General features: G+C 34.0%; 2 protein-coding genes across 6 annotated transcripts in view; one reads left to right on the top strand and one right to left on the bottom strand.

Annotated features, from left to right (window-relative positions):
- LOC148314035 (unconventional myosin-Va-like) overlaps nucleotides 1-11,391 on the top strand; it is a 192,246-nt gene extending 180,855 nt beyond the window's left edge. For all 4 annotated transcript variants that reach the window (XM_088278334.1, XM_088278265.1, XM_088256195.1 and 1 more), the window contains 5 exons: nucleotides 5,907-6,078; nucleotides 6,880-7,052; nucleotides 7,619-7,869; nucleotides 7,968-9,786; nucleotides 10,250-11,391. In XM_088278334.1, coding sequence (XP_088134460.1) covers nucleotides 5,907-6,078; nucleotides 6,880-7,052; nucleotides 7,619-7,869; nucleotides 7,968-9,786; nucleotides 10,250-10,567 — 2,733 coding nt within the window. In that variant the 3' untranslated portion in view covers nucleotides 10,568-11,391. The remainder of the gene's footprint in view (nucleotides 1-5,906; nucleotides 6,079-6,879; nucleotides 7,053-7,618; nucleotides 7,870-7,967; nucleotides 9,787-10,249) is intronic.
- Nucleotides 11,392-16,415: 5,024 nt separating this feature from the next.
- Nucleotides 16,416-22,558, bottom strand: LOC148314034 (uncharacterized). Of its 2 annotated transcripts, XM_088256316.1 has the most exons (5): nucleotides 22,241-22,558; nucleotides 21,479-21,729; nucleotides 20,585-20,681; nucleotides 19,415-19,549; nucleotides 16,416-16,634 (listed from the first exon to the last, which is right to left on the bottom strand). In XM_088256316.1, exons 1-5 carry the CDS (start codon nucleotides 22,371-22,373, stop codon nucleotides 16,594-16,596), a joined length of 657 nt encoding a protein of 218 aa, XP_088112442.1. In that variant the 5' UTR covers nucleotides 22,374-22,558; the 3' UTR covers nucleotides 16,416-16,593. The 2 variants fall into 2 exon arrangements, with proteins under 2 accessions (XP_088112442.1, XP_088112527.1); XM_088256401.1 differs by lacking the exon at nucleotides 19,415-19,549.
- Nucleotides 22,559-22,587: the final 29 nt, after the last annotated feature.

The following is a 22,587-nucleotide window of genomic DNA, read 5'->3' as shown; positions in this document are numbered from 1 at the left end:
CTTGCCGCGCCGCAGTATGCGCGGCAAAAACCGAAAGTAGAATTTTCGGCGGCGCGGCTCCTCCCGCCCTAAAATGGAAGCAGCCCGCCAGACGACCAGACCCGGCTCGGGTGACAAAAAACCTCACAGCCTCGACTTCTGGACAGGGCGGTGTTTTTTTTCCTTCAGCCATCGACGTGCTTCGTGGCTTTCGGCTGACCCCGAGGCCGGAGCCAGGAGCCCGGTGCCCGATACCAGCGCTCCGCTGCGGCAAAACTCGTCGTGAATTTTATCTATGCAAATAAATGTGTTGATTTTTGAATTCAAAAAGTGTTCCGCCGATAAAACAGTTTGCAACATAGAAAAACCAAGATGGCGACGTTACGTCAGCTGTGAGAAAAACTGAACTTAAAAAGTGTCGTTTCTTGCCTTTACAAAGCAACACGAGTATTTTGAGTCCTATATTACAAAACGTTTTTTTGTACTTTGTTTTGTCTAAGAATAAGCAATGTTTTGTATAATATTACAGCGAAGTGCCCTTAGGGTAGTATTTTATCCAAAATTATTATTATGATTATAAATTGATCGCTTGAACCAGCTAAATATAACAGGCTTGTAACATGTCATAAATCATCACCTACCCAAAGACTTGTATACATTTTTTTTAAGTGTTAAAATTTCACCAACAAGTGACAAATTACTAATGAGAAGCAAATAATAAATATAAGATTATTTCAACGGCTATAAATCAGAGCTAACCTTTAGCATTTATCTAAAAGTTACCCCTTTAGATGCAAAGTAAGCTTGACCAATGCTAAAATAAATAGCGTTAGATCAACAACAAAAAATATGAGGCAGTTTTGTTAATTGTCATATTCCCAACTTGGTATGAATGGTTAATTAATGAGGACGTCCTTCAAAACACCTCTTAGTAGTTCCATTGCTGGTATTAAGCAATGGAAAGGGTGTGTTCAGCAGTGTAGAGTTCGAATTCCCGCCACGGCAGGCATTGCCGAGTCAATACACAAATAAGTACCTACTGTATAGTATATTATTACTATGCCATGTATACGACAGGCCACTCTCCCGAAAAACTCGTTTGGGGGCTTGTTCGTATGGGCCCAATGTCTCGTGGGCCGACGCAGCGGCGTGCCACCGAGCAAATAGTTCACTCGATCGAATTCCTGCGAATGCTCATTGAATAACAATAGTCTTTTACTTTTTACGCCGTGACTTAATTTGGACAGGTGATTTTCCAGTTTGCTTCGATGTTGCGACACATAATACGTGGCTTCAGCGCGAAAGCGCAAAACCCGGAGGCATTCCCGCCAAAACAACATTTTTTCAATCAAATTCCTTAGATTGTTCGATTTTTAGAGATAGGATGGACTGTAACAGATTTCATTTATGATTCATCCTCGAACCATAAAAAATACATGTATAATTTATATTATCTTTACCCGAATCAAGTAAAATCTTCTTCTATGGTCTCAATATTGTAAATTGGTTTGCAGCAACAAATACCTCCTTTGCCATTCCAGTTTATTATGCGCCACCCTTTTCAGCTCCTCATACGTACAAACAGCCCATATAGCTTCGTACAAGTCGCAAAGATACAAGTGTAACATAATATTTTCGAATTGAAAAAATATGATTCATATTTTAAGTCTTCGAAAATTTTTAATCAACTCGGTCGTTGATTTGAAAATTTATAAAAAACACTTGTCTTTACTTGATTTTCAAGTAAAATTCCAACGTCGGTACAACCAGAGACGACAAAAATTTGATTTGTATTTTATTTTCTAAAGCCGAAAATATGTTAAAAGTATTCGAAACTCGTTCGACAATAATTACTTGGAGTCACGCTCGTATTATTAAAGTCTTATTACGCTCAAGGGAGCCAAAACAAAACTTTGAAGGGTCTCATTTAAGAAATTAAATTTTACATAAATTATTATTCTTAGCAGCCGAACTGCGTCTTTTTCTGAATCAGAATTATTGCTTATTTCTGAAATATGGAAAATTTACCACAGATGTATAATTAGTCGTAAATGCAAGTATATACATCATTAAAACGCGAATACTTTGTTGAAATGCCCAAAACTATATATTTAAGAAATTTTGTTTTTGAAAAAGACAGTAACAGTATAATGTTATTTCTTTTAATTATTTTATGTCATGTTCTGATATTAATTTTTTTCTTAGCACTTCATATAATTAGTAAGCCATAAGAACCTCAGAGGCTTGTACTTTTTACCTCAAGGTTTGAAATAAAGATATGATAAAATTAATTAAAAATCAATAAAATTAAACTAATATTTTTTTTTAATATATTCATTTTTGAAGATTTAAAAAATATATATAACTGAAAACTTTTATCAATTTTATTTAAATAAAACCCAGAATCAAAATACTTTGATTTTTTTGTTATAATATAATTCTCATTTAATGTTTTTTTTTTATTTTATATTTGAGTATCATGATATATTGTAGAATGCAGAGCACATTTTTAAAAATCTATCCGGACGTAATACTGAAAATAGTAACATATTATAATTAATTTAAGTTACCGAGTACATTGAAAATTTCGGAAAATATCCATTATTAAAAGCGATTGTTTTAATTATATATATTTAATCCCAGAAGATGACAACGTAGGTACTTGTCGAAACCGATAGGAATAACAACAAAAAAAATGAGTTTTATTTATTTTATGAATTTACAATCCTCGTTTTTTTTTCTCACAATAACCGCAATTCATCATCTTTGATATTTTCCATCTCAACATGCGACAGAAGCGAGTGACTGACGGGACGACATGAGCATTAGTTACAGCCGCGTCCGAACGAGGCTCGCGTATCTCCGCTTTTGAGGCATCTCCAGCATTATAATTTCACATCGCGTCCTGTTGATAAATAAACCCTCGACGGGCACTTACACTCGTAATTATTGCAGTTTGAGATTTCGGCCCTTCGGGCGTCTCGCCGCGGACTGCGAGGCCACCTGCCCTCTGGCCTTTGGGGGATCATTTCGGAATACAGTAAGTCCTCTACTTACGTGAATAATTCGTTTTCGTGTAAGACGAAAAATCACGTAAGTCGAATTATGCTGTTGTTGCTGCTATATATAGGGTCCGCCATCTAAAGTTTTTTTTTTCAACTAGTGCTTATTTCGTAAATGGTAACACTTAGCTCATGTCTGATTTGACAGATAATTAGTTTTATCTTTCCGCTGAGCGAATATGGTTGTGTATACGCTTGAACAACGCTGGGAAATATTGCGACATTCGACTTACAGAAGATGCCGATTTTGCCAAAAAAATCATCTTTTCGGATGAAGCTCATTTTGATCTTGGCGGGTATGTAAACAAGCAAAATTGTCGTATTTGGGGCACAGAAAACCCGCACGCATACATTGAAAAGCCGGTACACCCAAAACGAGTCACTGTTTGGTGCGGATTTTGGTCCAGAGGCATAATTGGGCCATTTTTCTTTGAAAATGAGCAAGGAGTGGCCGTTAGTCAATGGCGATCGTTATCGGGCCATGTTGAACGGATTTTTGTTCACAAAAATTGAAGAGGAGGATATTGGCAACATTTGGTTTCAACAGGACGGCGCTACGTGCCACACAGCCGAAGCTACACTCGATGTTTTGCGCCCCATTTTCAAAAAAAAATGTTATTTGGCGGACCCTATAGTATGTAATAATATGCTCATAGTTGCAAATGATATAGTACGTATTAATTGTAAAATAAAACAGGTTTTATTTTACTAATAAAAAAACGCATAAAAATTAATATTGTAACAATTGTTTCGCCTAGTTATGTCATTTTCAAACGAATGTGAAGATTACATGGACTGACAGTCCTTATACAATTCTAGGTAGGTACTTAAGTAGTAGTTTTAATATGTGCAGTAATATTTTACGGGAGACAACAATAGTAAACGGGGTATGTATGTAGGTACGTATACTTATTTTTTTTTCTGGGAAAAGAAAAATCTATTGACATGGCGTTTGTGAGAGAATTAATATTTTAAAGCTAAATACAATTGTTGTTAATATTAAAATAGGTTATTGATATTTGACTCCAATACATGAATTAAGTATTATCAGGATTTATATACGAGTAAACATAAATGTATGTATTATCATTGATTATTTTTGATAATTTATGCATGTAGATTTAAATGTAATTGAATATTTTATATATCGTTGTCATACAGAAGAAAGTGACCAAGTGCATTTTTTACAAAAACGTGATAATTGACTATTTGATATCTTACTAGCTTAATATTGCCCCGAAAAAATCACAAGGCGGTTAAATTTGGAAGTATAATATATTGATTTGTTAAAAATGACTAACTGCATTGATGTTTATTTTCTTGCCAAGCAAAGGTGACTTAAATGGCACTCCTGAACATTTTGCGTTTAGTTAGTTGGTCACTTTCTCCTGTACGACTATGATATATTTAATAAAACATTATTATTTTTAGATATATTTATATGTAAATACACATAAGAAGTTATATTTCAAAACAAACCACTGTTTAATTATTTATATTCCTTTATTTTGGTAATTATCGTAGATTGCATTGGTACTGATTTTGTTACATAATCCATAAATTGAGCATTCTATTTCATTATTGTTCGAATCGATAATTGAGACGTTTTAAGAGCACGTGCGATGTCAGCCATCATTTTCACTATAGTCATATTTTTTAAAATAATTTTGACTTGGTCTCTGTTATTATGGCATGTCTTCTTTTGTTGTCAATTCGAAAACCAAAACAATTGTTAGAAATCTTAAGGTGGAGACTGACCGGAGCATTTCGTCGTAACATAATGTCGTAACTTCGCTCGCGGCGAGCATCTCCGATCATCCGAAACTATGGATGGTGCGCTAGGCTCGCTGTACTAACTAAACGAATGCTCGCATCGTAACGTGTTTAATTACGTTACGACGAAATGCTTCGGTCAGTCTCCGCCTTTAGGGGTTAAAAAAACATTGAAAAAAAATCGTGTACGTACGAAATACGTAAGTCGAAATCACGTAAGTAGAGGACTTACTGTATTGCATATCCCAGCATCTCCTACCCCTTGAATCATTAATTAACTCTCAGTCAACGTCAAGTGCAATCGAGTAAGAGCGTGTGAGGATTTTTTTTCCACAATTTAAACATTTTTTTAATGCATCGCTATCCTGCTATGAAGAGCAAGCCGTAACTGTAATTGCGATGTGGCCTACATTTTTTTCTTCATATCATTTTGACATCTTAACAAAGATGAAGAAGAATGTGGAATTCTGGGCATTTACGGGGCTTACGACCGTCATAGACTGGTTTGAGTGATCACTTTACACACGTGTAACAATCATCAATTCTACCCATGATTGACAACCACACTACTCAAATTCTGGGAATTCTTCTTCATCTATGTTGAGATGTCATAATAATATGAAAAATAACTCCTTTAATTGGAGATAATCCAGATTTGTGAAGTATTTGGACACACTCAAAATATTGTACTTTTTTTTTACGACATTTTTACGTAAATTTTATTCATCAAATTTATAAAAATGTGTTAATATGTTGGTTTGGGGATGCGGACCGAATGAGTGAAGAAAGAATAGTTAAACAATTTATAAGGCGAATATAGCTGGAAATAGAAGCAGAGGAAGACCGACGAAAACTTGGCATGATCAGGTATGTCAAGTGCTTGAAAGTAGTCTGGTCTGGAATCGGAATAATCGGCGGGTATGTCGGGTTGTCAATCATGGGTAGAATTGGTGAATGGTACATCTGTGTAAAGTGACCACTTAAACTAGCCTATGACGGACGTAAGCCCCGTAAATGCCCAAACATTCATATTCTTCTTCACATCTATGTTGACATGTCAAAAAATAATATGAAATGTTTCCTCCCTTTCAGACCAATGTTGGGCCCATCCTGATATCGATCAACCCCTACAACGACATGGGGAATGCCCTGACGTTGCGCAACGCTCGGGGAGGCACCCCGCGCCCCCAGCTGGCCAGGCTGGTGCACGAGGCCGTCAGGCAGCAGGCCGATACTGGCTACCCCCAAGCCATCATTCTGTCAGGTAGCTAACATAAGCTTATTTATTATAATACATCTTTAGAAAGCATATATCGCTCACTCCTTTCAACAATTTCATAAATAAAAATTTGTCAATTTTCAGTGGTGCATGTTTTCGTAATGCCCATAAATTTTTCTATATCCCAGAAGAAGCGGTATATTTTTAATTTAATATTTACCTGCTACAGGGCAGAGAGTGTTGTTTTTGCATTTTGAAGAAAAGGTATTGTTTAATTATTTTTTAAAATTTACTAAATACTTTTCAAATGGAGAAAAAACCTTCAGGTTTTACCTAAAAAGATCTGTTGCGCAGTAAAAAGTTCAATAAGTGGCTTGATATTTATTTTTAATACATTTTATTATATTCTTAAACTTTGAAAATGATTTCCTGAAAAATTAAGTTTTTTGATATATGACGTTGTTGAAAGGAGTAAGCAATATACAAATTTGAGAGGGTAGTTCCATTCTGTTAAGACCATTCTTCTACATTCCGTTAAGTAGAGTGTAGAAGAACAGTCTTAGTATGGTTCAGTTCCGTTCTACTTCAACCTAGATGCTTCTTGAGAGAGTAGTTCCGTTCTACTATGACCAAGATGTTTCTTGAGAGAGTAGTTCCGTCCTACGACCAAGATGCTTCTTGAGAGGGTAGTTCTGTTCTACTACATCATATAATTATCCTGGACTGGTATCTGTAGTGAAGCATCCTTGCTTTCTATTAATTAACAATCTATTTACCATTGCATCAATCTGCCACAGTGCCGTATGCATGATTATTTTATTATTAATGTATTTGTTTGTTTGCTAGGAACAAGTGGGTCCGGTAAGACGTATGCATCCATGTTACTACTCCGGCAGTTGTTTGATGTTGCGGGTGGCGGCCCTGAGACGGATGCCTTCAAACACCTCGCAGCCGCCTTCACCGTACTCCGTTCCCTCGGCTCAGCAAAAACTGCCTCCAATTCCGAATCAAGCAGAATCGTAAGTTTAAACGTTTATACAGACCTTTTTATGCAATGACGTTAGTACATATACATTGTTTTTTATATGCTTAATACATTTTGCCAATTTTAAAGTTATCATGTACAGAACAGTGGTTCCGATCTCAGTATAATATATGAAAAAAATGATAACTTTCTTGGTTATTTGCTTTCTTTTTATTTCCAGATTTTAGAAACAATATTTGTAAGTTTTATATTGAAACTTGCATATGTTATTGTTGTCCAGAATTCTAAATAAATGTATTGTTGTACTGTTTCCACAAAATAGTACTCTAATCTAAATCATAAACAAAGGCAGATAAAGATTAGTTGATAAAAGTATTATTTATGTACTTTATTTCAAAATGAGTTTTGTGTAGAACTCACAGGAATATTATGTACTTTGATATTTTTTTACTATAAAGTTTATCACAGGTAACTTTGTAAATACATTTACACAGTTGGTCACTGTTTTTGCTGAGAGATGTCCGCACCTAATTTATTGTTTACATTAATATACTTTTAAAACAAAATGAAAACACATAATTAAATTGTATTTCATTTCAGGGCCAATTTATTGAAGTACAAGTGACTGATGGGGCACTGTATCGTACTAAAATCCACTGCTACTTCTTGGATCAGACACGGGTTATAAAGCCTCTACCAAACGAGAAAAACTACCACATATTTTATCAAATGCTAGCGGGGCTATCACATGAAGACAGGGTCAAACTGAATTTGGAAGGTTACAGTCCACAAAATCTCCGTTACCTGCAGATGGGAGATACAAGACAAAATGAGTCCGAAGACAGTGCAAGGTTTGTCTAAATTACTTAATAAACTAACAATGTTAATATTTATTAATTTTTTATTTACTATTGAGATATATGTACTATCAAATTCTTATTGTTTTTAGATTTCAAGCATGGAAGGCATGTCTCGGAGTACTTGGAATACCATTCTTGGATGTAGTGAGAGTTTTGGCCGCTGTCCTTCTTCTTGGTAACATTCAGTTTGTCGATGGGCATGGATTGGAGGTTGATATCAAAGGCGAATCAGAGCTCAATGCTGTAGCCAACTTACTTGGAGTTCCCGGACCGTCTCTCTTTAGAGGCTTGACTTCAAGAACACACAACGCCAGAGGTCAACTCATAAAATCGGTTTGCGACGCAAATATGTCAAACATGACCAGAGATTCCCTAGCGAAAGCTTTATACTGCAGAACCGTGGCTACAATAGTACGCAGAGCAAACAGCCTCAAAAGGTTGGGCTCAACATTAGGCACTTTGAGTTCCGATTCTAATGAGAGTGTGCATAATCAAGGAGAAGTGGCCAGTCAACATGCTTCTACAGTAGGGGGAAACGCCGGATCCAAGTCCATGACGGCTCTCAATAATGCAGTCAGACATGCCACTGATGGCTTTATTGGAATTTTAGACATGTTTGGATTTGAAGATCCTAAGCCGAGTCAGTTGGAACATCTATGCATCAATCTCTGTGCTGAAACTATGCAGCATTTTTATAATACGCATATTTTTAAATCCAGCATCGAATCATGCAGAGAAGAAGGAATACAATGCGATCTGGAAGTAGACTATGTGGATAATGTGCCTTGTATAGACCTCATCTCTTCCCTCAGAACTGGACTACTCAGCATGTTGGATGTAGAATGCTCCGTGAGAGGCACGGCAGAGTCCTATATTGCAAAAATGAAAGTACAACACAAAGCCAATACGAGATTATTCGAACCTAAGCCTTTGGAGCCACGTCTCTTTGGAATACAACACTTCGCCGGAAGGGTTGTATATGACGCTTCGGATTTCTTAGATACTAATAAAGATGTCGTTCCTGATGATCTAGTGGCCATATTTTACAAACATAGCTGTAACTTCGGGTTTGCAACCCACTTGTTCGGTAGCGAGCTAAAAGCCTTGTATTCTTGCGAAACAGTTCCTAGAGGTGTGAGTTTCAGAATCTCTCCCACATCGCACACAGACCTCTTAAATGGAGATGAACCGGTATCGACATTGACGCAAGATTTCCACACGAGACTTGACAATCTATTGAGAACATTGGTCCATGCCAGACCGCACTTTGTAAGATGTATACGAAGCAATCAAACAGAAACTCCAATGAAATTCGACAGGGCAACAGCCATGAGACAAATTCGTTCATTACAAGTCTTGGAAACTGTCAATTTGATGGCAGGTGGCTATCCCCACAGAATGCGGTTCAAAGCGTTCAATGCTCGCTACAGGCTGCTAGCACCATTCAATCAATTAAGGCGCATTGAAGACAAAGCTACCGAAGATTGTTTGCTCATACTGCAACATGCGGTAAGTTCAGCGTCGAAACAAGAGGAGGCTGTTGTATCGACTAATTACGCATTGGGTAAGAGGCATATATTCTTAAGCGAAGGTATCAGACAACAGTTGGAGAAGATGAGAACGGAAACAAGGCAGAGATCCGCAACAACTATCCAATCGTCTTGGAGAGGATGGCGATTGAGGAAACGGTTTACAACTCTGAGGCGTGGACAGATCACCACCTCAAGAGTGACAAATGTGAACAACAACGTACCTACAGGTGCCACTTCCACTATGGGAAGAAATGCTGCGACAGCCGGAACTAGGCCGAGACCGCAGCCGATAGCTGGAACTCCTCCACCAGACCCCACCGACAAGTGTGACACCAAGATGATACAGCAGACGTGCAACTTATTTGGGCTCGATTTGGTAAGTCATTATCTATTCTTAAAAAAAAATATATGTTATGGTATGTATATTAAGATACCTCAAAAAGGTTTTTGGTGAGATGTGCAGTGGCGTGCTCAGAGTTTTCAATCAGGGTAGACAGTAGGGTTAGGTAAGGATAAGGCATAGTAGGCACTGGTCGTGTTTCTATATGGAACGCGAGTAATCCAGGGTAGGCACTGCTTTTCTGCCTATATAGAATGCACACCTCTGGAAATGTATTTATAAAAATTTCCTCTTCCAAATATGTAAGGATGTGTACGCTTTTGAGAAAGAACTAAACTCCAACTTTTCCAATGGAAAGACATACTTTGTATTCACCGTACATTCACTGTTAGAGCAGATCAGTGTGGATCATCCTGAAATGCCATTGCATGTTCAAATATTAAATACATTAGTTGAATATTTTGATTTCAACAGCTAATATGACTGTTTTATTTAACAGGAACGTCCACCTCCTGTGCCTCCAAGTAGACCCTATACCGTGGCAGGAAGCTTAAAACTCGGCTACCCGCAGACCAGAATGATGAAGATGAACTTCCCGGATCTTGCTGACGGCACTCACGAACTCATCCTTCATAAAGGCGATGCCGTTCTGGTGGTAGGAGCTTCACCGAGAAGAGGACATCTGCTGGTGGAACACAACAGCTCTACTCTTCATGTACCGTTCCAGTACATGGAGCTGATGAAGACTAATCCTCCAGTCCTCCAAACCCCTCCCATCAACTCTTCCAACATCCCTTCCTCTACTCTCAACATATAACCTAATATTTAAATGTGTATTTATTTTTCCCATTGCGATAGTTTTCTTGTATATTATGAATTCTTTACGTGCCAACAGACTCTTTATCACTGTAAATATTTTCCTACAATTTCATTAGTGTTTAATATAATTCTTATGATATTGTTAAGTTTATCTTATCGAATTACAAAACGATTTGAAGTGGGAAATTGAGAAAAAACATAATTCTATCAGGGTATATTCTAAAATATTGTCAAAAATCTGTGCACTTTATGTATGGTATGATTTTTGTTTTGTATTTAAGTTATTAGTGTAGCAGTCTGCATATTTAGGTAAAATGTATTACGTCCCAGGATTTATTTCCAGTAGATCCGAGTGATTTTCACTGTAATATTTAATATGTATATCACCAGACTGGTTACTAGTGCAAGACTGATCAAATGCCTTGTCTAAGAAAATATATTGGTACCTGGGACTGACGTCTAAAACATAAAGCATGTCACCTTACTGTCATGTGATTTCTGGTTGAAATAATACTCCATTTTTATGATAATGCACTCCATGCACCATTAGTGAGTATACGGGAAACATACAGATAGATAGTAAGTTTAGATTGTAGGTTGTCTTCCTACCTGATTAAAAAAAATATATACCAGTACCTCCCAACTTATTTAGACGCAACTAAGCGGTTTCTCGATTTCTCAATTCATTTGCGACAAAGTGTTAGCAATATGGTACCATATAATAAGTATTTACCAGTAGAGTATAAATATTTAGTACATTATTATCTACTTTGGACCTAGATCATCAGTATCAACTCATTTGTCCCAGTGTGCAAACGGGATTCATTTCCGCGGCAAATAAAGAAGTACGCAACAATATCTCCAGAATAGAAGACGTTATAGCATTGTTTCCATGAGATATGTTGCAACATACTGAAATATCTAGGTCGTAAAGCAGTATTTACTATTTAGTAGTACAATAAAAAAACAGATATATAATCCATAGAATTTATTTTTCTTAACTGACAACATTGTGTACAAATACTTTCTAACATACATAGTATAATTTTATATGACAGAAATATAAAGCTATAAATAAATTTATCGTTTTATTCCAACAAAACTAGCGATTTTGAATCACATTACACACAACAAATGTAGAAATGTTAACACAAATACGGGAAAGGCGAAGCGCAGGTACTCACAGTTACATTATGACTAAACGTGGTGAGTACATTACCAGAGTATATGGGGAGTTCTTCAAAAATAAATGCATTACATTGTGTTTTGTTACCATCAGTCTTATAGTTTGGTAAAAAAAATATAAAAGATTACAACAGGATATAACAGGACTTAAGTTATATGAGAATGAAGATTATGAAGTTGAGAGTTGCTGATGTACTAATGTGGGTATTTGTAAAGGGCCGAAAGCAATAAACAGACTACCGACAGAATGAGAATCATTCTACTAAATACATTGCAATCTGTATGAACCATCATTAAATTTATATCCCAAACAACATTCTTTAACCTGCCAGGTAGTATGGCCAAAAAGTACAGTGAAATGAATAATGATTCAAACACGAGATAAATCACCAACAATTTGCAGATAGATGCCTTTTTTATATAGAAGTCACATGTGGACACATGTTATGGTAAGTTATTCTCTTAGGTGCTCACAGATGTATGTGAACTCCAAAGTGATCGGGTTAAAACAACTCACATATGGGAAAATATTTGAACTAGACATTTTGTGAGTTTTGTATTCAAAGTGTTGTTTGGCTAAAAGCTACAGCTGTGTTCCAAATTAGAGAAATATTTGACTGCTATAACAGTCATAATCGAACTTTAATTTGGTAGTCAAACCTGGACATAAAAGAGCCCAAGGGTCTGAGACATTTTTCTACTATAAATAGATCTCTCTCTTATAGAGGTAAAATGACGAGAAATCAAGCCAGCTCGCTTTTAAAGAGGTTTCTTTTATGTCCATGTCTCTTATATTCAGATTTTACTACATTGAAAAAAGAAACTCACTCAGAGTACTTATTAGGAAAATTCACATCCGGACAGGTTAAAGGAATATTTAGTCTAGGGAACTATCACTTTTTTATGTAACTATTTTGACTTTGAAAAGTACACACATTAAGGTGTTTCTACAAAATATTGCATTTTTTTTAATTAAAATTATTGTAAATATATCGTAGTCATACAGGAGAAAGTGACCCAAGTGCATTTTTTTACAAAAACGTGATTATTGACTATTTGATATCTTACTAGCTTAATATGTATTGCCCTAAAAAAATCCCAAAATGATTTTTTACTTGGAAGTATAATATATTGACTTGTTAAAAATGACTAACTGCATTGATGTTTATTTTCTTGCCAAATAAGAGTGACTTAAATGACCTTCCTGAATATTTTGCGTTTTGTTAGTTGGTCACTTTCTCCTGTACGACTACGATATGCTTTCTCATATTCTTAAATACATTTTGCAAACGTCACCACTGAATTAGTACAATAAATACGTTTCTGTTCTCTTAAACCAACAGTGCTTTACGAGAAATAAAGTTCGACCAGCCCCCTTCAAATATTGGAATATCTAATAATGGAATGTGCACAAATGTTATAAAAACATCAAACATGAGAAAAGTGATAACATTATTGACTTTGATAACCCACCACATTTTCGTTGAATATCTTAATATACATGAACAGTTAACACTTATGTAATCACATGTTTTGGCAGTGAAAACGCTCCATAGGCAGTAAAGGACATACAGAATAGATAAAAATTTGTACTTAGAACTAAGCTTAGTAAATTGTTATTATATAAAACACTTGAACACTTTGCATCTTCCGATAACAACAGTTAATGATAAAATACAAGGAATATTGAAACACGGCTACAGTATATAAACATATATGTCCCGACATATCAAAATTAGCCAATGCACAATCTTTTTTTTTAAGAAACTCGCAACGCCTATATTTTAGAGGTCTGCTGGTACAATGGGGAAAGTAAGATAAGAAAAATACATCACAAGTACCCAGATAAATTAAAAACAAATCTTGAATTCACTTTACAATTGAGAAGAATGGACCCTAGAACGCCAGTTTAATAATTGAGCATCTATGCAAATACACCACGGCACCTCTCAATTTTGGAATGTACAATTTTTGACGATTTCATTTTCGACATTTCTGCATTTTTAGAATCAGAATGATAGATGTTTTTCTTGTTATTCATATAGTATATAGCAGTAATTTTAAACTAACCTAAAAAAAAATTGTGCTTTATCAGTACCGCTGTAATATATTTTTTTCAATAAATAGTTGGAACACAAGTGACATCACATTGAAAGTGTAAAAAAATTTGAGTCACATGCATCTAAGGGACATCACAGTATTCATAATATGATTTCTCGAGTGATATTCTACACTACCCATGATTGTTCCCTATATTTTAAGCATACTTAGCTTCCATCTGGGAAATAGAAAATGTGGGTTTACCTGACGTGCAGTGTAAAAGTGCACTCAGCTTCCTTAAAGAGAATTCATCTCTATGTCCCTGATAACTACCTTCGGTTTTGAAAGATTAGATTGTTCTACTATCAGATAAGTGGAACCACCTTGCCAATGATAATGCTGACTGGGAGTGCGTTATGCTTAAACAATTGTGTATTCTTGTACATCAAACTCTTCCACATTGGGGAGAGCTTTTTTAAAAGGGAAATGCTTCTTCCGATATGATTTTCAGCTATGCCTTACTATATTCCATTTATAAATAAAATTGTAGTATACATGAACAATAAAGTATTTTAATGAACCAATAAACTGGTTGCAATATTGTGCATGTGATGTCTTACGGATAAATGTAGTAATAACTTGTTTATTTGTTTGTGATTTTTATATGATGTATAAAAAATTTATATATTAAATTTTAGGTAGAACTGGACTTCCCCATTGCCAAAATTCTATTGCATTGTTCAAAAATTCATATAGAGTAATTTTCTCTCTTATATACGATTAAACAAACCTTAATTCATCATTTGTAAATCGATGTATCATTTTTTGATATGAAAGGACACATATTTAACAAAGAAAATCATTACAACAGTGAGTTGATTATATCACAGCATATTCTGAGATTCAAACCTGAAACCTTCTAGTGTCAGTCAGCTGATCTACCAACTGACATTGTGATAAGCGTCACCTCACCTGTGAAATCAACTAATCCACATTTCGTAACAATTTTATTAACTTCCTTCTATGGCCATTTCTCTTGGCTACATTGTATAAATTTGCAGACTACAAAAATCTATTTTATAAGATACACAAAAAATATCTGCATCAGTTAAAATGGAATCTACGATGTTATGACATCATTACTGTGTTAAAGACAAAATTATTTTATACTTTGAAAAATCTCGTACAAATTGAGGAATTATTCCTAAGTAAAAATTCAAAAACCTGTATTAGATATTGTACATTATTTCATGATCCAAATTTATTAATATGAATAACCTTTATTTTTAATTTAAATTTTTAAAAATTCTATTTATGTGCAGGAAAATAACAGATTGAGAAGATAAAACTTTATAATATGTACATATATTATTTCAGTTGTTTAATGTAACAAAAATCCAAGTCAAAAAATTATGTAATGTTATGTAAAGCATTTTTTTTTTCATTTATAAATGGTTTTTTTTGTATTCAATTTGCTGAAATTTCATTCATTACATTTTAAATTTGAAAACATCTTTACTGATGTTTTTGATATTTGTATTTGTACAGCCTAAAAGGGGATGACCTATTGCAGAGAATACACTATAATATTTATAAGAATGACAAAGATTTAAGTCGAAACTGGATATAGGAGAGCTCAAGGGACCACGACATTTTTCTCTTACAAAGAGATCTTCCTTTTATCCATTGATTATTTTACAGGACATTGAGTCAGGTCTCTTTTAAAGAGATTTCACTTATATCCAGGTTTGACTGTTTTATTCAATGTACAGTATCTACTCAATGAATTAGGGCCACCCATTATTTTTTTGAATACTCTGAAATCTTTTGGATTATTATATTTATTTTACATAAATACTTTAAGTTTTCTATTGACATCTAATATCATGTATATTACCTTCAATAATATGTAAAATATACCTGAATTATTTAAGCCTTTACAAAATTTCAAACCCTTTTTCTGAGAAAGGTCCCTAATTAGCACAGGTAGACAGATAGTTGAAAGTTCAAAAAATAGTCCTATCTCATTTATTAGTGAGGTTTCTTGAGTTCTGGTTGTTGTTTTGTTCAGAGAGGTTATATAGTTATTGTGTCTTGTGAAAAAAACTTAATTTTTAATTTTAGTTCATAAAGTATAAATTTTTTTTTGTAAACACAAGTGTTTCTTTTGAAAAGGACAAAATGGGAAAAAGTAAAGACATTTCTGAGGAAAAAAAATCTAGTGTTATAGTGCTACTGAAATTAGGAATACTATCTAATAGAGAAATTTCAAAAAAATAAAACGTTTCTCGTCAAACAGTGGACAGAATTTCAAAATCAATAAAAAATCAGTCACCCGCCATCAGCAATCGGCGAAAGAACTGTCGTAGGATTAGAAAAACAACACCGAGGACTGATCGAAAAATCGTTCAAAGTGCCTTAGAAAATCGTAGTGCATCAGCAAAAACATTGAAAATAAAATTGGAAGAAGAGGGTATAAATATATCGGTATCAACACTGAGGCGACGTCTTTACGAAGTAAATCTGAAATGCAGGCGCCCTGTAAAAGTACCAAAATTGACACCACGAATGAAAGCGGATAGATTAAAATGGGCCAGGCTACATCAAAATTACTCGGTAGATGATTGGAAAAAGGTATTTATTTAAATTGAATTTTCAACATATCATTTTAGTAAATAAACTTATATATTTGAATTAAACTTAAATTTTCATTATTTTTCAGGTCATCTTTAGTGATGAGTGCCGTTTAGAAACCGTGACAGAGAGCCGTCGATTCGTCAGGAGAACACCAATGGAACGTTACAATGAGGCCTGTGTGGTAAAAGTTATCAAACACCCCCCTGCAACAATGATATGGTCATGTATTATTAACAATTTACCTGGGCCGTTGTTTTTCGTGGAAGGAACAATGAACCAAAATTCCTATAAGCAGGTCCTCAAACGAATTTTATTGCCCTTCTACCATACACTCGACCCAACAAAAGGTCCATACACCTTCATGCAGGATGGGACACCTTGCCACCGGGCTAAATCAATAATAAATTTTTTGTCTAACAAAAATCTGCCTTTGCTCCCCTGGCCTGGAAATTCTCCGGACCTTAATCCTATAGAAAACACATGGAGCATGTTAAAAAATAAGGTATACTCATTTCCAAATCCGACAGTAGACTGTCTAAAAAAAAATATTCAAAAAATTTGGTCAGAAGACGAAGAAATAAAAAACACGATAAAACAGTGCATTTTAAGTATGCCAAAAAGAATTGAGGCAGTTATTTCTGCCAAAGGTGGAAATACTAAATACTAACTATATTTATATGAAAATATATGCATAATTTAAGCGTAATAAAGTGTTCATGTGTAAATAAAATTCAATGTTGTTTTATTCAAGGTTTTCTCTGAGTTATTCCTGTTTGAATTGAGAAATCGCGCGAAATTCTGCGTGGCCCTAATTCATTGAGTAGATACTGTATGACAGCAAATGTCTGAGTTAGTATTTTATTGCCGTTGTAGATTAAGGAATAGAAAAAAATACAAATTTAAAAATCAACCAAGTTGTGGGTTGGGCATTTGTTACATTAAGCTATAATTCATAGACATCTTTTAAAGAACTCTGGTAATCACATTGTTGTGAACCAGATTGTAGAAAATAGAATTGTAGAAAATTCCAAAAAAAAGGTTACATAAACGGGAAATATTCTAAGCAAGTTCAGAAAAAGTCCACTAGGTGCATATGAAATCCAGAATCAATGTCAAAACTCCACCATAAGAAAGTAGATTTTAACTCTCCACCGTTTATGGCCTCCTGATTTATTTTAACCCGGTAAAGCAGGCTACCCACTTTAATTTAATACCTTGATCGTTTGGGAATCAGTGACCGCCTGTATTTTAACACTTTGGAAAACAAGAATAGGTAAAAAGTTTATTTTATGCAAACGAAGGTGACTGTTATCTTTCGATTTGTAACTAGGACATGAACGAGAGGTTGGGTAGCAGATAAAATCTGTTTCCCTATTTTATGATGAAACATACCGGAGTTAAAAGAAGTTGAGAAAATCTTCCATTAGATACTTTTGTAACATTTTAATTGATCACATTCTAGCAACAAAAGGACAAATAATAAATGTGACAGATAATTATTAGATACAATTCACCGACATGTATTATACTTTCAAAATATTAGGTAATGGTCCGATATGCCATTCAATAACAAGCTACACTCTACATACAAGAAAACTAAGTATGTATTGAGCAGAACAATATGATACCCGTCCATCACACCATAACGTTCTAACTATACATCAAGTTCTACGTTTCAAAAGGGAGATTGTAAACTGTGATGGTTTCTTAACCACAAAATAAAACACTCATAAGGCCTCAAGTGTAAATAAATGCACAAAATCGTCAATAAGGACATTTTGTAAATAAAACAAATGCGATAATAAAATAAATATGTGCAGCTTAAGCTACTTCTAAGGTACGAAACCCAACACACATTTGAGATATACATAATTTACATTGTGAACCATGATTAAACATTTGGGATAGGAAAGATATGACCAGAAAGTGCACAAAGCAATAGCTTTACCATTTACCATACGGGCTGGCAATCATTTTACCCACTGAAAGCGACACGTATTGACATTCACAACGACGGGTAAACATTGGTACTCGCCAAATGATATGGTCACAATGATAAAAATTACATTTATGTATCTCAGTAATTGAAAAGCCAAACCAGCATACTTTGGTATGGTTGTGGATTTTTTTTCCGTATATACTTCCATACTCATAATTATACCAGTTTGTGTTTTAACAATTGAAAATACCTGCTGAATAATTACTCTAAATAAACTGTACACACCTTTTTTATTATTGAGACATCTTTCTTTTTTAGCAAAAGTAATATATGTTGTTGATTTAAATCAACAACATATATCTCAAACTCAACATGAACAGACCTATCTAAGCAGCACATACGGAGTTTTACCTTTAAACTAACAATACATAAACTGTGTTCTAAAGATGATAATATTTATTTCTCATCAACATGATCTGTTATGATTTTTTTCACTATATATCAATCGATAGTGAAAAGATTATAATATCAATCAACACAGTGATTTAAATTAAACATTTAAATACATACCAAATCAAATGACCGAAATCTAACATAAGGATCTCAACAAAAGCCCACGAATTGAGCCCACATACGAATTGTAAATAAGGTACATGTATGTATTTAAAAATAAAAATAAAACACACCACATTTTTGAGTTTACTAATGTACACATCACTAGTTTCGAAAACTACAGATGTTATCAACAAGTGAAACTAAACTGTTCTGTTGATGATGAGAACATCTATAGTTTTCGAAACTAGTCATTTTGTACATTGATCAACACAAAAAAAGTGGTCTTATACAAGTATTTTTTTTAAAAATTTAAATCATCATATATTCCACAAAGTTATTATCAAATAAATAAATAAGATATTCATGTTGCATATTCACACTGATATAGCTCCAAGTATTTAGTACAGCACTATTCGGCAGGCATATTCAATTGTTTTAAATTTGACAATGCAATCTTTCAGTTTTCTTTAAAAAATATTGGTGTACTACATTTTCGAGAATCGTCAAACTGTTCACTCCCGATTGTGTCATGCTGCAGGGGATTCTGAGGTGGTGTAGATTCAGCTTCAAGACATGAAAACAAATCGCTCGACACAACTTCCGAGCACATTTGTTGCTGTGCAACTGAAAAGAAAAATACACAATGGAGGCAGTAGAATACAGTAGAATTTTTAAATGAAAGGAGACATTTTTAATGTATTACTTTGTTGACAAAATAACAGAAGTTAATTAAATTGGTAATGTAAATAAATTGTTTTCAAATATTTGTATTTCTTAAATTGAGAAGTTAATTTCTAATTTTCAAAAACATACCACAAATTCTGGGGTGAAATGGCATGCATTTCGGGTTGTCGGATATATAATTTTACTTTAAATTTCAGTAAAAAGAAAAAAAACTTTTGTTTTTGATTACTCTAAATTATTAAATATTACAAAAAGGCTTCTATGCATACAAAACTCAATGAAATGTTACTTATCCCAATTTTCATTTTTGCATTTAGAATGTGAATAAATAATTTAGCCATGTACCATTTATAGAGTACATGGCTGCCAACATAATTATTATTTTATATTTAATTGCCATTATTATAAAGGTATTATTGATAAGGTAAGTAGGTACTTACCACAAATAAACTATGTACATATATATTTAGGAATAAACTGTAGAGCGAGCAATCAGAAAAGATGGGGTCCAAATAGAATGAACACTGCATTTGTATTACTAAATTGAAATTATGAATGAAAACTATTGGCTGTCCAGAATTTTACAAAGTACGTAGAATAAACATATATTCCCTTTAAACCACCTGGAATTCTGGAATTTCACTGGTTAATAATACTTATTTTTAATTTATACGATATTGAAAAATAATTATTTTAAAATCTGGTAATATAAAAATGACAATAGTGTAAAAGACCGATCCGAAAAGTGAAAAGTGACTTCGCAAAAAAACTTTTAGGATGTAATGCTTGAAATATAGAGTTTGAGATGTTATTTACATTTCAATTTATTATGCACAATATCATGCTCTTTGAACCATCAGGAAAGAAGTTTTACATATAGTACACATTCCACATAACAGAAAATTGTTTTTTTGGTCTATTGCTTTTTTATATAAAAGTTTAAATTATTATGATAGAATGGAATGGCAATAATACCAATTAAATTCTGGATGTTGTCAACCAGAGCCCTGCTGTTGACAAGCGTCCTCGATGCTACATTTAGAGCGCTACTCCAATTATTCAACTGTGTCTCCTGAAAAAAAGATTCACCTTAATACATATGTATAAACCGAAAGCACCTTGAACCGAATACCTGTTCAGAATGTAATTAAAGCATAAAACAAGGTTAAAATTAAATATTTGTATGTGAAAATATGTTAATGTATTTATAATAATAAAGAAGCTCTATAAAGAAGAGCTCCAACCTCATCATAAAACTGCTTGTGGAGCACAGATGGGGGCTGGACATATGGCAGCACTGGGTTCAGTGTTGTGATTGCCAGCAAGATGATCTTCTTACAGTGTTATTTATTCATTAAAAAATACTAATTACTCTTTTTTACAATATCTCAATTTCTCTATCATATTTTTATTATATAATACTATGTTGTTGTAAACAAAATATGTCTGACTAAGTATTGAACCCACCACTTCAAGTCAAGCCGGAATAAAATTATCATTATTATTGAGATTAAACATCTGTTTATTATTTATTTGACCCCCCCTGGGAATCGAACCCGGGACCTCCAGTACAGAAGCCGAGAGTGCTGACCATTACACTTCAGAGGCGGACACCATTATTTATTCAATATTACCTGAAGCAGAGGGCTGATCACCTTTCGTTTACGTGTTAATGATCGAAATACCACTGTGTTTATATGATGCAGTGCCCTATGCACCATCAGGTGCGGATGAGGGTTAAAAAAAAAACATCTGTTAAATAAAACTTCTCCGTCTTATTCCTCATTGCTGAGGGTTGTGACCCTTTGCAAAAGCAATGACAAATAAAACAGAAAGCTGAAATTAAATTTAAAATGTCAATTTTCTTACCATCTTTTTGAGCAAGCTCTCCATGAATGGTTCGTAGTTAATCCCGAGCACTTCCTTGATTTCCATGGCATTATTTATGCTTTCTTGAATATTTGTTTTGACAGCTATGATGTCCTTCACAATGCTACTACACACCGGCACAGCAGCGTCAGAGTCCCCCGCCTCGCGTAGAGCACTCTGTATGACATGTGTGTGCTGGTTGATGTACTCTATGCAGTTGCGCAACTCAATCAAATCAGACTTCTGTTTCACTGTAAAGAATAGACAAAACACCAGGTGTAGTTATTTTAAAAATATCCCATGTAATTGATATACTTATCAAAGTATTAACCATTTGCAGGATGAAATTAATAATTTGGTAGCTAAATTGTTATGCACATATTTTTTATAAAATAGAGTGATTTTTAAAAGATGTATGAACAAATGAAATGAAGGTAAATTGATGATTTTTCTTTAATAAAACATGAGTAAAAATAATAAACCGTCGGGCGATTTACTTAATATAAGCCGCTGCAAAAAACCACTCCCATCATTCTTTTATTTTCAAATTCTGCGTTAGTACCGATGCAAAACATTACACAATATTAAATTTTTTAACTGTCTTTATTATAAAGATAAGATATAAATTTTAAAAACACCAGTATCATAACATTTTTAAATCAATAAATGTATCAAGAAAATGTAAACACCAATTTTTATGTGTAGTGATCACTTATTTATACATTATTAATTAGATGTGAATAATGAGTTATTTATGCATACCTTGAAAATCGTATATTCTTTGTAATCTTAACAGATGTTCCTTGTTTGTTTCTGATTCTTTAACATCTTGATCGGAATTATTAGTTTCAGCGAAATCCAGCATTGTCGCAAACAGGCATTCGCTTTCTTCCATACTGAAGGTGATAAATACCGCGATGTTAATTAACACCTAGACAAACGGTGACCTCACTCGCTAAAATAAATTGACATCGTTAATTGGCAAAACAAATATTCAAAATTCAAAGCCGTCCCTAAACGGAAAAAGAAGACTAAAAAATCGAACGAAGCCCGTCAAGTGCGAAATACAACAGACAAATTATTTGAAAACCCATAGAAGCTGAAACATA

This window comes from Brachycentrus maculatus, unplaced genomic scaffold, assembly GCF_059751285.1.
Source record: "Brachycentrus maculatus isolate JH-2025_06_01 unplaced genomic scaffold, ASM5975128v1 h1tg000002l, whole genome shotgun sequence".
Taxonomy (NCBI): Eukaryota; Metazoa; Arthropoda; class Insecta; order Trichoptera; family Brachycentridae; genus Brachycentrus; species Brachycentrus maculatus.
The sequence above is the reverse complement of the archived record's forward strand: the minus strand, read 5'-3'. Positions and strand labels throughout refer to the sequence as shown.

Excerpts from the sequence above, each read along its gene's own strand:
- LOC148314034 (XM_088256316.1), bottom strand. The coding sequence starts at position 22,373 with ATGGAAGAAAGCGAATGCCTGTTTGCGACAATGCTGGATTTCGCTGAA. Across the intron at positions 20,682-21,478 it reads AGAGCTTGCTCAAAAAGATG|GAGACACAGTTGAATAATTG; the intron begins GTAAGAAAATTG and ends TCTTTTTTTCAG. Across the intron at positions 19,550-20,584 it reads CAACATCCAGAATTTAATTG|TTGCACAGCAACAAATGTGC; the intron begins GTATTATTGCCA and ends TTTTCTTTTCAG.